The sequence below is a fragment of the Rattus norvegicus genome, chromosome 9 (genome assembly GCF_021556685.1).
Source record: "Rattus norvegicus strain SHRSP/BbbUtx chromosome 9, alternate assembly SHRSP_T2T, whole genome shotgun sequence".
NCBI classification, from domain to species: Eukaryota; Metazoa; Chordata; class Mammalia; order Rodentia; family Muridae; genus Rattus; species Rattus norvegicus.
The window spans coordinates 35,133,494-35,150,118 of record NC_141542.1 but is presented as its reverse complement, the minus strand read 5'-3'; the positions used below and the strand labels follow the sequence as shown (position 1 = coordinate 35,150,118).

General features: G+C 39.0%; 1 protein-coding gene across 2 annotated transcripts in view; it reads left to right on the top strand.

Annotated features, from left to right (window-relative positions):
- Positions 1 to 191: 191 nt before the first annotated feature.
- Mmut (methylmalonyl-CoA mutase) overlaps positions 192 to 16,625 on the top strand; it is a 28,218-nt gene continuing 11,784 nt past the window's right edge. Inside the window, exons 1-8 of one of the 2 annotated variants that reach the window (XM_087567727.1) lie at positions 192 to 644; positions 2,336 to 2,754; positions 3,828 to 4,195; positions 6,585 to 6,742; positions 8,948 to 9,119; positions 12,208 to 12,456; positions 14,740 to 14,851; positions 16,359 to 16,474. In XM_087567727.1, coding sequence (XP_087423853.1) covers positions 2,376 to 2,754; positions 3,828 to 4,195; positions 6,585 to 6,742; positions 8,948 to 9,119; positions 12,208 to 12,456; positions 14,740 to 14,851; positions 16,359 to 16,474 — 1,554 coding nt within the window. In that variant the 5' untranslated portion in view covers positions 192 to 644; positions 2,336 to 2,375. 2 annotated transcript variants of the gene reach the window in all.

The window sequence follows — 16,625 nt, the reverse complement described above, 5'->3', positions numbered from 1 at the left end:
TACTCCGCCCAAAAAACAGGAAAAGAGAGACAACGTCAAGGACCTGGGAACCGGAAGTGTCAATGAAGAAACCCGACACACTGGTAGAAAAAGGCTGGACTAAGGGCGTATGTCTTATACGTCATCAGACGCGCGCCCGCAACGGCGGGATTGGATTGGCTGAGCCGAGGGCGGAGTTGGCTACGCCCCCTGAGTTGACTGGCTCCGGAGCTCCAGCGGCGAGCGCCAGTGGCTCTAGGGCATTGGGGTTCGATCTGCGCGGTCGACCCCCAACACTGTGAGTAAGCCCGTTCGCTGTGGAGCACGTCAGGCTTGCAAGTCTCTCCCTTTATTGAGTTCATCCTTCTTTCTGCTCCACCTCTCTGTCTTGCTAGCTTTTCCTTCTTCCTTCTTCACCGACTTTCTGTGAGAGGAAGCCGCCTGCTTGCTCCTGAAGAAGCGTAGATTTTCATTTGGACTGACTGGCTTCTCGTTTCTCGCTAGGCTGTTGGAATTCGGAGGTCACCGCTGCAAAGTGCTTTTCAACAGCGCGGTTGCCTTGTCGCTGTTCTTCCCTGGTTTCCCAAACACGCTCAGGGGAGAGGTCACTTGTAGAGTTAGAGGTGCATGGGACTCAGGTGGTTTCTAAGGTGTTTTTGCTAGAGGTAATGGGACAAAAAAAAGCTAAGTGACACAAGGAAGAGATGAAAAGAGAAAGGCGGGTCTAATTAGATAAAAAAGAAAAAATAACCTAACTTCTCTGTTTTGCCATTGAGAGCGTGACACATGAGTGTAATTACCACTTGCTGATTTTTTCCAACATAGTTGTGTTAAATGTAAACATAGTTTTGTGTTTATTAATTATTTCTTTAGTCCAGTCGTTGTCAACCTTCCTAATGAATGCCAAGACCCTTCAATACAGTGGTGACAATTATTTTTTTGCTACTTCATAACTGTAATTTTGCTACTTTTTATGAATCGTAATGTGAATATTTTTGAAGACAGAGGTTTGCCAAAGAATCATGACCCACAGGTTGAGAATCATTGCTTTGGGCTAGTAGTCCTTTATGCTAATAATTTTCCTGCTTTGTGTAGTCCTATGTATATTGAACAGTGAGAGTGGCTAACTCTTCTGGAGTGTTACTATAACTTTTAAATTAATTACAAGATACTTAGAGAAAGTTCATGCAAAGGTAATTGCACAGAGTACTAGTTTCCATAAACAAGGTACATCATGTAATTTATCTCCATATCACATAGTCACCATAAAGGCTTCCTCTTTATCTTTTATGTACTAACTGTCCTAAATAAATACTCCTGTAAGTTCCAATATGAAATATAATAGTTCCATTAAATTCTGCCGTTTGTGTATAATGTAGCACACCTATTCTAACTGTAGATGTTTATTATGTTTCTGTTTTTCTGGGGCAGATAAAACAGCAGAGAATTTCTATTCTATCTTTCACTATAGAAACTCCCAAGGTGGATGTATCCAGTTTAAGGGCATAGCATTTTTGAGAGTTTTAAGCTTTGCAAGTTTACACTGTAAAGAAGTTAAAAATTATCCTCATCAGTGGTTTATGCTTCTTGTTTTGTGATTCATAATAAGTATTTGGCAGTCTTCCAGGCTACACTAAATTGAAAGGTTGGAAGTGATATGAAAAATAGAATTTTAAACTCATACTGCCCAATTAGTGTAAAGCACCTGGTGAGACAACTATATTAAAGAGATCTGTGTCTGATTTTCTTCTTTAAAACTGTAGGCTCTACATGTTGAGGCTGTGTGATACTCAAGTATCAAGTAAATTGGGGCAATTTGCTGCTTTTCTGTGTGGGTAAATGGCAAATGCAGTGAACTATGAGCTTTCTAGGATTTCTTGTATATAAAATGTATAAATGGCTAAGTCAGATATAAATTTGATAGCTACACAGAGACCAGGTCATAGATGCCGTGGATGCCTGCTAGTCTTATCTACTGTATTTTCTCCACATACCAATATAGTGTCTACTATATGCTGATAATCTGTAAATGGGTTTTGAATGCAGATTAATTGAGATATTATGTTATAATCTACCACATAATTTTGAGGAACATATGATATAGTCAGATTTGCATTGTATGAGTATAGAACAGGTTGGAGGGGGCTAAAACTGGTCAGTAAAACCAACCATGAGACTGTGAAGAAAGAAGACTAGCTGGAAGAACAAGAGTGTTATATCAGGTACAAGACCAGGAAAGGGAAGAAAGATGTAACAGGACCAATATTCCTTCCTTTTTTTCCCCCCTACTCACTGAAAGCTCTCAATTTTCTTCACACTTCTAAATGAATGTATATTGTTTTCTTAATTTTCCTAGGTTCGTTCTCATTTTCGTTTGGGAGTATTCATGCTTCACCATGTTGAGAGCTAAGAATCAGCTTTTTTTGTTATCGCCCCATTACCTGAAGCAGCTAAAAGATGCATCATCCTACAGATGGAAACGGCTCCTACATCAGCAGCAACCCCTTCACCCAGAATGGGCTGTCCTGGCCAAAAAACAGCTGAAAGGCAAAAACCCAGAGGATCTAATATGGCACACCCCAGAAGGGATCTCTATAAAGCCCTTATATTCCAGGGCTGATACTATGGACTTACCTGAAGAACTGCCGGGAGTGAAGCCATTCACACGTGGACCATATCCCACCATGTATACCTATAGACCCTGGACCATCCGTCAGTATGCGGGCTTTAGTACTGTGGAGGAAAGCAATAAATTCTATAAGGACAATATTAAGGGTAAGATTTTAATATGAGACATGGTGCTCAGGACAATATGAGACACGAATTCATTTCTGTAAATAGGACATTCATCTTGTGCTTAATTTTCTGTGAAGCAAACGGATGCTTTTCAACTCTGTGTTCAAAGAGATAGGAATCAAAAGTAAGACGTTCAAAACAGTTGGAGAGAAATCACACTTCTCCACGCATGGTAGAAAAGAAACAAGATGATGACGCATGTAGCAAGATGCAGTTTGCCTCTGGAAAGCGTTTAATTAGTTTTTGTGTAATAGGAGTTGGGAGGAGAGCTTAAATGATGCCAAGCACAGTCCTAGGCTATAAGGTGATAACCATATGCACAGTGACATCTGTCTATCATTAGAAAGTCATAGCTATGGAGGGTTTCCATTCTAATGTATGGGAAAATCTTCCTGTTTGAATGGTAAGCTTTAGAATTTCTAAGCTTATGCTGTGTGCGGAGAGCTCGGGTTTATTTTCAACGTAAACAATTGTAGTTGTTTGAAAACTGCACAGGGATTGCAGGTTTAGCTGAGTGGTAGTGCACTTGCCTAGTGTGTGGAAGGTCCGGCATTTCATTCCTACTTCACTTCTGAGGGTGATGAGAATGATCTCATCATACTAAATTTCTATTTCAACAATACTTGAGTGGCTCTGCATTATTCAGTGACCACAGGAAAGAATAACTATAGAGGAACAAAAGCATATGCATGCTAAGTTGTATTGAGTATATGGGGTCAGCTAGAGGTTTTTGTGAATTTGGAAAATATCTCAATAAAAAACTTAGTAAAAACATCTACAAAAAGTATCAGATGCACGAGCTCAAGCAGCAAATCCTCGTGTAGGTCTGAGATGAGTGGTTCTCTGCTGTTTTTATTATTTCCTATGAATCTAGCACTTTGTGTGTCCCAGCCTCCGGGAAAGGGCTGATTCCCAGGAGGTCAGATGTTTTTCAAATTTGTCTCACATGAGCACGGACATGTAATAACACTGTACTGTGATGAGGGACATCTGCCTGCACTCCCTCCTATATGAGACTCTAACGTATGCAATGTTTTTCTTTATGTCCTTAGCTGGTCAGCAGGGGTTGTCTGTTGCCTTCGACCTGGCAACCCATCGTGGTTATGATTCAGACAATCCCCGAGTTCGTGGCGATGTCGGAATGGCGGGAGTTGCTATTGACACCGTAGAAGACACCAAAATCCTATTTGATGGTATTCCTTTAGAAAAAATGTCTGTTTCCATGACCATGAATGGAGCCGTCATCCCAGTCCTGGCAACATTTATAGTAACTGGGGAGGAGCAAGGTGTACCGAAGGAGAAGCTCACCGGCACAATTCAGAATGACATCCTAAAGGAGTTCATGGTCAGAAATACTTATATTTTCCCCCCAGAGCCATCCATGAAGATTATCGCTGACATTTTCCAATACACAGCACAGGTACGATGGCCTCCCACAGATCTTGCTGTATTCATTTGTAGGGATTTTCACAGAGTTCTACAATTTCATAACGGAGTAAGTTATATTGTCAGGCTGCCGTCTTGTCATAACCTAAGCTATATTTTACTGACTGTTTTTTTCATTGGTTCATAGTTGTCTGATAATTGTTTGCGTCAGGGAACTTTAACTACCTTAGTCCTCTGTCCCCTTCAGAGTTCAGATGGAGTGAAGATACATACTGGTGTCGAGACAAATGGGCATCACAATGTTAGCTTTCATTCTTCTACAAAGTGGCTTGGAACAGACCACTTACGTGTCTGCCACCTCAATGACATACTTCACCCAAGTTAGGCCCAGATTAGCAGGGGGATGAAGGCTCCCTGGGCTGCTGCAGAGGCAGCATCTCCTCTACATTTGCCTTCAGGCCGTGTATGTTTTCTGAGGGGCTCACAGTTCACTCCTAGCTAGTGAGGCTTTACTCCTTGTATCCCTTAAAACTGCTTAATGCTAAAGACACAGTCCGTTCTGCATCAAAGTTTCTTTTTAACTTATTCACACTGTGTTTCTAGTTAGATCAGAAATTCTGCAAGCATTTTCTGCATGCCTCATTTGATGCTTAGCCTTTGTACCTTGCCAAATATGTTCATGTTTTACATCTGCCCAGTTGAATTGTACTAGATAGAATTGTATATGTATACTCGCATTCTATAGAGCTGTGTATTTGTATCACATTCTGAGTTTATAAGATATATGGAAAGATTGTGAGTAGTGATGTGTAGCAAGCATATAAATTGCAGGAGCTTAAGCTGAATAGGAATCACTTCTGTTTGATCTAAGAGAGTTAGGAGGAGGACTATGAGGGGTTTGCGTCTGCAGAGCTCCATAGTAATTGGAACTCCAGGTTCCTTTTATCTTGTTTCTCTTTTGTTGTTAGGTGTATCAGTTATGGTTAAGGAAGGACGAAGGGATGGATGGCCACATGTGCGAGAGGCAGAGGGATCTTACAGAGGAATGTAGCCAAGTCCTCCTTCTATCTCTGTGGACACAGTAGTAAGAATAGACTGGAGTGTAGGACTTGGTACCGTGGAACTCTAACCATAGGACTTTGTGTGAGAGGAAGAAGGTGGAGACTGGTCACTGAAGTGCATAGTATCACCCTAAGCTTCTATATCCTGGTGTACTTTACCTTGTAAAAGAGCCTAATGTTATCCAAAAGTTGAGAATTGCTTTACATAGTCCTTCCTGTAAGTGACAACATTCCAATTTCAGATGCTGATCAACTGATGCCTTTTGAAGTACTTTATAAACTGATAAGTATATTTTATGGGAAAATATACATATTATGATATTTCTGTGTTAACCACTTACAAGTGTACAGTGGCATGAGGTGTATTTCCACTCGTATGCAACCATTATCAACGTCTGCCTTTACTCATAATTTTGTAGACCTGAAGCTATCTACTCAACAGAAAGCCCCATTCTGCCCCCTTTCCTGCTCTGGTATTCCACCATTGCATTGCTATAAACATTAGCGGATTTAATACTGCACGTTGCTAAATGAGTAGGATCATTCAGTATTTCTCAGTGTTTGTCCATTTTATACCATGCCAGAATTTCCTTCCTTTTAACGGTTGAAAAATATCCTATTTTACTTAATTTTTTCTTATTTTAAAAGACTATCAATTCACTCCTCTGCACAGCAAAGCACCTGCTCCTAGATTTTGTGTGTTAGCTCCAAATATACAGTCATTTTTTTTCAATTCCACGTGATTCTATCGCCTTTTGGTTTTGCTATAGTTCATTTTCAAAGGGCTTTGGGTTATAAGTAGAATATAAAATAAAGAACTACATATATTATTTGAATGTATATTTGCATATATGCAAGGTATATATAAATGTGGTATATTTATTTTATACCATACATAAACAATGGCGACTAATTTTTTTTTTAAACTGCTTAGTCTCTGCTGGGAAGTCTTTGATTTTTTTTAAGCTTGCATTTTGTCCTGTTTTACTTCCAAATCAGTTTTGTTCACAGGTACTTGTTCATATTTGATACCTAAATTCAAATGAGAATAATCTAAGTAATAATGTGTCTTCAACTTGTCAGGTAAAATTATAAAGTCTTTGTGAAGTATGAGCCTAAGGGATGACTGGTGCAGCTGTTGGGAGATAAACAAGCGTAACATCTTGAAAACACTTCATAGATCGATCATTTCCGTTTGAGAGTGAGTCTAATGTAACAGATGCTGGTATTTTTCCAGTTAAGATTATAAACTACAGAGTATATCTGCAATTGAACATCATTTAGATATACTTGCTTTCCTAAAATAAGTCTAACAAAACATTTTCATATTTCATTCTTTGTTGTTTTTGTTATTTTTAATAGCACATGCCAAAATTTAATTCCATTTCGATTAGCGGGTACCACATGCAGGAAGCAGGAGCTGATGCCATTTTAGAACTGGCCTATACCATCGCGGATGGGTTGGAGTACTGCAGAACTGGACTCCAGGCTGGACTCACAATTGATGAATTTGCGCCAAGGTCAGTAGATTAAACTTAGGTGTCTTCTCCATTAAAAGCATGCATAGGACCGCTTTCTGCTTGTACAGCAAAATACACTGATAAAATAAATTTGTAGAGATAAGTGCCATGATAAGTTTAGATTGTGTTATATTTTTCCAAGTGAGAAAGAGAAAATAAGTCAGTATTATCTGTAACACATAACAAAAGAAATTCAGAAGTTAATTTGACCATACTTCATTAATTGGAGTAATGCCATTTCTCTAATGATATACAGAGTACAACTATGCATATGTAGAAAGTATATTAAAATAGAAACAGAAAATAAAGTCACTTTAATTTTTTTCCATTTGAAAACGTGGAAATCACCTATTCCTTTTTATTCCTTTTTTCTGTAATACTTACATAAATATTTGGGGATGCATAATACTATTTTGTCTCAAAATGAATTGTTAATAAAGTTATATGGCAAGTATAGAAACATGTCATTGAAGTTTCTGAAGTATTTAAATTGGTCAGAAACCAGTCTAGGTTTCATTCCTATCAGCAATCCCTTGGTGAGCTTGTCCCTGAAGCTACTCTCACCTTTGTGCTGGAAATTCAAATGTATAAAACGTGGCTAGTGACGACGGTTCCTTTATTCTAAGATATTGTACCTCATTACAGTGACTGCAAAATGTGGTCCAGTTACTCCTAGGGATTACATGGGTCTTCAAGGTCTATACTGTTCTGGAGTATTTTAAAAGTGGTCTGTTAAATTTTCTTTAACATTTTTTTCCTTTAACTTTTAAATTTCCTTTTAAATTTCTGTTTCTCCCAGAATTTATGTAAGTGTTTCTCTAAAGCTACATGGCATGATGTACTGAAATAGATTGAAGGTCTTACCTGTCTTCTTTTAAGCTGCATATTAAAGAGGTTTCAAGAATGTGAAAGAGGACGGGGAAGATGGCTCGGTTGGTCACTATGTGCTGAGCATGTGCGTTCAGTCACATCTGCGTTCAGTCACTGCACCTCGAGCGTCAAGGCTAGAGGTGTATTTGTAATCCCAGTGCTGAGGAAGCAGAGCAGGCTCCTGAGGCTCATGGACCAGCTATCTCAGCTTGTTGAAGAGTTCTGTATCAGTCACAGACCCGTTCCAAAAATAAATAAACAATCAAAGAAGGGTAGATGATGCTCAAGAAACACATTGTCCAATGTCCTTTGTCCTCTGCATGCACAGCTGCACACACAAAATGGACACCCTTGTAAAAACATTTTAAAGTAGAAAGTACAATATTTCTTTTAAGTTTATGATAAATATTACTCTTCATAAGATACTATCCATTTTGCATGTAATATGATTATTATTTGATATCAACTAACGGATGAAATTTAAATAAGTATATTGAAATAAAGAAAAGTTCTTCAGCCTTCAGATGTTGAGAAGGAGCACAGATTCTAAGACCTTAGTGCTTACAGGAGTACATTGGGTTTCATTAAATTTTGGTATCTTAAAGCTCACTTGTTTAATTTGAGATTTTACAACTGGCTATCAAAGGCAAATCAATAATCTAAATATGTAAATCAGTTTAGTCTACAACAGAATGTGAAACCAAAGATCACAGAGAGGCCGAGGACAAATTAGAGAAGAAAATGACTAAACGCAGTGCTCAGCCATGTTCTTAAGACACACACAGAGTTAACCCTGCGCTGCACAAACAAAGCAAGCATGTGATTCTCTTCTTTTGCCACAACCCCTGTGTTGCAAGGTTGATATTCCAACCTTTTTTTTTTTTTAGAAGAAATGGATCTTGAACTGGACATGTACTGGATGGTAGAAGCTTATGTCTAAGCCAGTGTAAGGCCATAGGTTCAGTCTCAGCCCAAAGAAAATAAAAGAGTTTGTTTCAGGGATACTGGGGGTGCAGTTCAGGGTCCAGGGTGTATTAGGCAAGAACCACAAAGCCACATCCTCAGCCCAAGAATCTGTCTTTAAATCAGCATACAAGAGAAAATTCCTTCCTAAGGAAAATCACTTGTGAAGTGAATAATTCTGAACAGAAGCAGATGTTCAGAGCCACTCATATGTTAGCTTACAGTTACTTAGATAGATGTGCATGCATTGCTTTTGATTCAAATTACATTGTCTGATATTCAAATCTGGACATAGTTTTTCTAGTGTATGATACAATTAGTTTACTTTATTGATTTTTAAGTTTCGGCGGGTTCTGGACTTTGCCATTTTAGGTTGTCTTTCTTTTGGGGAATTGGAATGAACTTCTACATGGAAATAGCGAAGATGCGAGCTGGGAGAAGACTGTGGGCTCACTTAATAGAAAAAATGTTCCAGCCTAAAAACTCCAAATCTCTCCTTCTAAGAGCACATTGTCAGACATCAGGGTGGTCCCTTACTGAGCAGGTATGTATGTAAAAATAGAGAACTTGAATATGAAAGTGACCGTTTTATTCTAGGCAGCAGGCACAGCCAGGAAATGTGCTCGGTAACTTGTTTGTTAATATTTGAGAGTCATAAATATCTCGAAGCATAATGTGTACTTAGGTTTTGAGTTCACACATATTGAACAGTTAGCTCCCTCTAGTGGTTAACACTAAAATCTTTCTCATCTTGACTCAGTCCAGGCAAAGTCCTGCTTTATTTTCTTACTATTTTAGGTTAGCATACAACGTCTGTTTCAAGTCCTCTTCAGATACATCTGGCATTCTACTTTGATTCCTTCCGTCCACTCACCTTCACCACTCCCTTTCCCACTGATTTCCTTTCTTTTCCTAGATACCATTGTTGAACTCTTTTTTTTTTTTTTAATCATATGTATTCTCTCTGTTACTCACCAACCATAAAGTATCTTCCTCTCCATTCATACATGGCCCTTTTTTAGTTTTGTGACCTACAAACACACTTGTAAACACCCCCATACTCCCATACCCCCACACAAACACACACACACACACACACACACACACACACACACACACACACACACACAGAGTTTTAAATCTAGGTTCTGTGGATAAGAGGAAAACATAGGCATTTATCCTGACTCTGAATTCTTTTTCTGAATAGGATTTCCAGTTACACAGATTTCCCTGCAAGTCATGATTTCATTTTCTTTATAGCTGCATAAGAGCCAGCATTGCTTATGTACCACATTCTGTTTACATCTGTTGATAGAGATCCAGGGTGACTGGAGAATCAGGAGACTTGGGTGGGCAAGCGTCTGTGTGCTGTGTTGATTTGGAATACTTGGGTGTATACTTGGAGCACTAGAGCTGGAACACATAGTAGTCCACTTCTAGGACTCTTAGGAATGTGCACACTGGTTTCCATGGTGGCGACACAACAGTTTGCACTTCCACCAGCAGTGACCAGGGCTCGTCTTCACGTCTGCCAACATTTGTTGGTATTTGTTTTCTTTTCTTGTATTTCCGCCTTCCTTTTTTCTTTCTATCTTTTAATTTTCTCCCATTCTGATCTGAGGTCTTACTGTATATCCCTGACTGGTCTGGAACTCAGTACGTAGACTAGGCTGGCCTCATTTGCCTCATTCTGCCTCCTGAGTGCTGGGATTAATGATGTGTACTTCCATACCTTGTATCGTTTGTGTTCATGACGATAGCCATTCTGACTTGGATGTAATGGAACCTTTTTAATCTCTCATGTATTACATTCTGACTACAGTTTTCCCAAACTCCTCTCTTTCCAGTCTCTCCCTCTTACCTCCCTCTTCCCCACGATACACCCCTCTTCAGTTTACCTTAAGAAAAGGGCAAACCTCCCAGGGACGTCAATCAAACATGGTATAAAAACACTGCAGTGAGACTAGGCACCTCCTCTCATATTAAGGCCTGGCAAGGCAACCCAGTAGGAGTAGTACAAGGGTCCCTGAAACAGGCAAAAGAGAGACAGTCCTAATGCCCACTGTTAGAAATCCCACAAGAACACCAAGCAACACCCCATAATATAAATGCAGAGGCCAGACCCATAGAGGCTCCCTGATTGTTAGCTCAGTCTCTATGAGCCCTTATGAGCCCTGGCTAGTTGATTCTGTGTGCTGTGTTCTTGTGGTGTATCTGACCCTTGGCTTCTACAATCATTTCTACCCGTCATCCTCAGGATGTTCTGCCTAATGTTTAGCTTTATTGTTATGATGATGATGATGATGATGATGATGATGATGATGATGGCTGGTGAAGGCTCCTTATGACATGGAATCTTAAAAGCAGTTTAACATGCACTTCCCTGGTTCTAAAGCTGTGAAAACTTCATGTTCACCTGCTCTTTGTATTTTGTCCTTTGAGAGCTGTCCAGCTCTTTGGCCCATTTGTTGACTCAGTGGTTTTTGGCTTGGAAGATTAATTTTTCAGTTCTCTATATGTCTTAAGTATTAGTCTCCTATTGGTAATTTTTTTTTTATAATTTAACCATTCAATTATTTCTGAAGCAAGTCTCTTTATTATGGTAATGGTTTCCTTTGCTATATAGAAGGTTTTTGGTTTCATGAAATCTCATTTTTCAGTTCTTGGGATTATGTACTCTGCTAATACAGTACAAAATTATTTCCTGATGAAGAAATAAAAACACCATTATAATTCATACTTTTAAATAATTTTAAGAGATAGGTTTTTGCTTAAAACTACCTCTTTAAAATTTTATTTTATCTAAACATATTCACATAGACACACACAGTTGTGTTTTAAGCAGAATACAAACAGGCATTCAAAGACAAACAGGCATTCATTTGGAAAGTGTAATTTGACTCCATTAAATTTGTGTGGTGATAGTCTTGTTTCTATATCGATTCATTTCCCATGTTCACTTACTGTGATTTTAAGTTACGTCTTTTCGACTTTTACCATTGAATGACATGAACATGTTCTTCATGACTAGAGAAGTAGAGATGCCCAGGTTGGAAGGAACTTCTATAACTATATTTGAATACATTGATTTTTTTACAGTTAAAGCTGAAGTTTATAAAAGTTGAGTGACTGGCCAACATTACAGGAATATAATGAAGTGGAATCCAATTTCCTACCTAAGAGTTTACACTCAATCAGTTTAATTAGTCATTTATTAAGTGCACACTTTATATATATCCACTGAGGTGATACTCTGAAGTATACAACATAATTAGGAGATAACAAAAATTTTTCTTGTAATCTAAGAAAACCTATACTTCATTTTATGATTATGGAGCAGTAGTAAAACAGTGTAACTGTGTTTGACATTTCTTTGGAATATTTGAGACAATGTTTTTATGCCCAAACCTGGACTAGACACCTTGGCTCTTAATTCTTTCCTGGCTTGCTGACTAAATTGGCTGACTCTATTTGCTACTCTGATGTGTGCTATCTGATGTTCAATCCATCCCCAAAGTGCTTTTGAAATTGGTGTAGGTGACAGAGTTGTTGCTTAATTATAATGTGTCTTTTCACTGTTGCCTGTGAACCTTTTTCGTGCTTTGACTTTGAGTTTTGGTCAAATGTTTTAGGATCCTTACAATAACATTGTCCGCACTGCTATCGAAGCCATGGCAGCTGTGTTTGGAGGAACACAGTCCTTGCATACGAACTCTTTTGATGAAGCTCTAGGCTTGCCCACTGTGAAAAGTGCTCGGATTGCCCGGAACACACAAATCATCATTCAGGAAGAGTCTGGGATCCCAAAAGTGGCTGATCCTTGGGGAGGATCATACATGATGGAGTCTCTCACAAATGATGTTTATGAAGCTGCTCTGAAGGTCAGATGCTCTTCTTTATAACCTAGCTTTTTATAATTTTTTAATCTATAAATAACTGTTGTTAGATTTATAGTAAAATGATAAAATATATCTGAGTAAAGGGAAATTTTGACTTTAGAGTTTTTACTACTGAAACATAATTTAAAATACATTTCTGTTTCTATGATTGTATTTTATGCGGGAATCAAAGATAGCTACTATTAAAAAGTGCATTTACTTAAATAGATGCACAGACAGACAGACACATACAGACAGCACACATACACAGACACGTGTACATATAATAGACACAGACACAACTGACAAATACAGACCTACACACACACACACACACACACACACACACACGCGCGCGCGCGCGCGCGCGCACGCAGAGATAGATGTACAGGTACAGACACAGACACACAGTGACACATACATGCACACACAGGCATACATGCTGAGACACACAGACAGACACACACAGAGACAGCACTCTCTTGACTTCATTTCTTATTTTTCTTTTTTTTGGAATACATGACACAGTTTATTTTTTATTTTTTATCATCTGTGTATTTTAAGTGACATGTGTACCATTCTAATTTTTTTGGCTTTAGTTGTTAGACACAAAGCTTTAGACAATTTCTGTTGCTTTCTTGGTTAAGTAATAGTATTTCAGCTAGTTAATATGTCTTTTCTTTCCCCTTCTTACCGATATTATTATATCAGGGTTCCTCCTTTATTGTTCTCATGGCTTTATTTGATTTGAACTTCTCTGTAGGTCTGCTGAGATTTGTGGAATATGAAGTGTGAATCTCATACCTGTTATTCCGAAGCACTTCTTTTGTAAAAAATTATTCAATATTCATATATGCCTGTCATGTATTTCGGTCAAATCCACCCCCTATATCTTCTGTTTGAATTCTTCCTGCATTCACTTTTCCTCATTACTTTATGTGTTACATACACACTATGTCCATTTTGTGCTGCCTCTCTGAATGGATGTGAGACCATCTACTGTCAGGACCATCTTCCCTATAGAAAATGGTCTTCCCTGCTCCTAATAGACACTAACTGCCAAGAGCTCCTAAAATAGATGGAACTTCACAACCTGCTTCTCTCTCCAAAATGAGATCATGACTGCCTTAATTTCATGCAGGTCTTTCACATGTAGTCCCAGCAGCTACTGTGAGTTCATGTGTAGAGTTTCCTGTCGTGATTGGCTCAACTGTTTTTCCCCAGACATCTACCTTCTCTGGCTCTTAGAGTCTTTCTACCTCCCCTTCCACAGTGTTCACTTGAGGCCAGGGGGAAGGGATGTGATATAAATGCCCTGTTTTGTGTGGAGCACTCCAGGCTCTTTAAGCATCGAATGGTTATATATCTATGTTAATCACAAAGCGCTTCTCGCAGAAGTTTACTAGGAGGTAAATTACTTATAATTTTACATGTCTGACAGTTTCTCCATTCTGTTCTTCTCCTTGATTAGCATTGTTAAATCCTGAGCTCAGCCGGGTCAAGGACCTCAGTGACTCAGAACAGGGAATTGACGCAGCCTTCTTCTGGTCCATGGGAGATGTACACAGTGTGTACCAGAACAGGAACAGTAGCCTCCTTCTCCCAGTCTGAGGCTGCTGCCATGTGTAGGCCTCATGTGGAGACTCGCTAATCCCTGCTCCTGTGCTGAAAACAGCAGAAGCACTGAGCTGGATGGCCACTGCTCCTAGCTGGCACATCTCTCTGCATCACAAAGCTCAGGGCCACCCTATCCCTGCTTTGCTTATGTTCCGTCTTCCTCAGTCTTCTATCATTCCCCCTCCTTCACCCCAGTCAAGTTCACAAACCCATGCACATGAGCTGTAGCAGATTTAGTTTGGAACTGTTTCTATTAACAATTCTGTGAGCAAATTTGCTAATATTAGTCTGCTTTTCATTCTGAGTTCATACTCTTGCCTCTAATATTTGTGATCAGAAATTCGATTCTGTTTTATTCCAGATCTTTCTTTTTGAATGCATCAAGATCTCTTCTGACTTGTGTCTTGACACACATCTTGTATGCATATTTTTCCTATATTGTACTGGGTTTTTGACGGTTCTCCTCCATCTTGTATATATAACATATATTACATTACTTCTTATTCATGTAAATAAAAGTGAAGGCTTGAGAATTGGAGCTATTAAGTATTAGTGTTTAGCCTGTAATTTGAATGTTGTTAGGGATATGTAACTTCCAGGGCTGAATGCTCTTATGTCTTAGTTTTCTGTTTGCCCTTTTTCCTTTTTTGCTTTTATTTTTTTCCTTAGTTGATATATGAAGTTGAAGAAATGGGTGGAATGGCCAAAGCTGTAGCTGAAGGAATCCCTAAACTTCGCATTGAAGAATGTGCTGCCCGAAGACAAGCTAGAATAGATTCTGGTAAGAGAGAAGAGCAAAGCTTATATATGACATTCAATAATTAAGGAGGACTACTAGTTTTTGTCTAGGGTTAGTGTGCACAATTGATACAAATACGTTTTTAAATGAAACAATAGGAAAATAGGCTTCACTAAAATATTCCTCCTAGCTGCATATCTGAATATATCCATATGTATATATCTTATGTATTTGCATTCTTGCAAGCACATATGCAAGTGTACTTATAACACACATGATTATATGAAAGGATATTGCCAATGACTATATTAAGGATGGTGTGCTTGACCGTCATTGTGCTCTCCATGGGGGCTTTACTCATTCCCTCCGGGGATACTATTTGGTACAATCCGTTTGAGGTGTTTGCTGTGGCTGGGCGTGTGACTGTGACTAGGACAGACAGGAACTCTTGGGAGTGTAGAGATTTCATTCGAGTCAAAGAGGAAATGTACAGGTAAAGAAACAAAGTCATTACTGATGATGCTAACTGCTGTGAAGGAAGTAAGGATGCATGTAGTGAGTTATCTTTGGAGGAAAGAAAGTGTTGCATAAAAATTTAAAAAGGAACGTTTCCTATCAGTTCTCACACGCCAGATACACTCGCTGTGGCTGCTCCTCTGCCATGAGATCTGCAATCTGCCCACTCCCGGCTGTCTCCCTTTTAGCTGCCCTCTCCCCTAGGCAGTAGTTACCATGCCTGACACACAGAGACATCTTGTTCTGCAGGCCCTGCACATTCTCTCTCCGATTGGGCAACAGAACCAGGTCCACACGCTCCAACTGCCTCCCAGCCATTTCTTTTCACACACTGTCCTCTTTGACCCAGTAAAAGTCAAAGTCCCAGAAACTTGTAATTTAGCAATTATATTTACATGTTAAATTCTCAATCCACAATTCATCCACACAATAAATTCATTGCCAATTGATGAAACTGCCCACCTAGACAAGATAAAATCAATCTAGTTCACCTAAATCTGAACTGTCCTCCCTAGACTCCATCTTGATCCCCCTCCTTTCTTCTCTCTCCTGCCTTACAAAACCTTTGTCCCCACCCCACTCTCTACTGTCCAATCACGTATCGCCTTGACATCAACCTACGAGAAAGTATGTTCATAATACTGACATATTATGGATAGGCTTTGAGAACATTTGTCCTTTCATTTAACAGTAACCGCTGTAAGAAAACCTTTTAAAAATCTAGAAAGCTATTGGCTATTGCTACTTGCTTTGCTTTCTAAGGCTGTGCTGGAAACTGACTCGGTTTCCTGTGTGAGGAACTGAGATAGTGTGTAGCTCAGGAGAGTAGCAAAGCCCTTCCTTGCAGAGAGGCCTTCATGGAACAAGGTAACCATTCTTCCCTCCTTATCTGTATCACAGGATGCAGTTTCTGAATTGAGCTGAAATTCATTATGAGTTAAGATGACTCCTTAAAAATATGTGATAATCAGAGCATTCTCAATAAGAGACCATTTATGAGCAAAGTCCTTATTTTCTCTTGGGAAATCAACAGGTTCTGAAGTAATTGTTGGAGTAAATAAGTATCAGTTGGAAAAAGAAGACTCTGTGGAGGTCCTGGCCATTGATAATACTTCAGTGCGTAAGAAGCAGATTGAAAAACTTAAGAAGGTATTGTACATGATTGTTTCCTAAGTAGGACCTGGGTTCTGTGTTCTTATATTGTTCTGCATGACATCTATAACAACACATGAGGCCAATATTATTTCTCACTCTCTTTTAATTTTAAAGTGAGAGAGACATTGGGAAAGTTGCTTAGAAT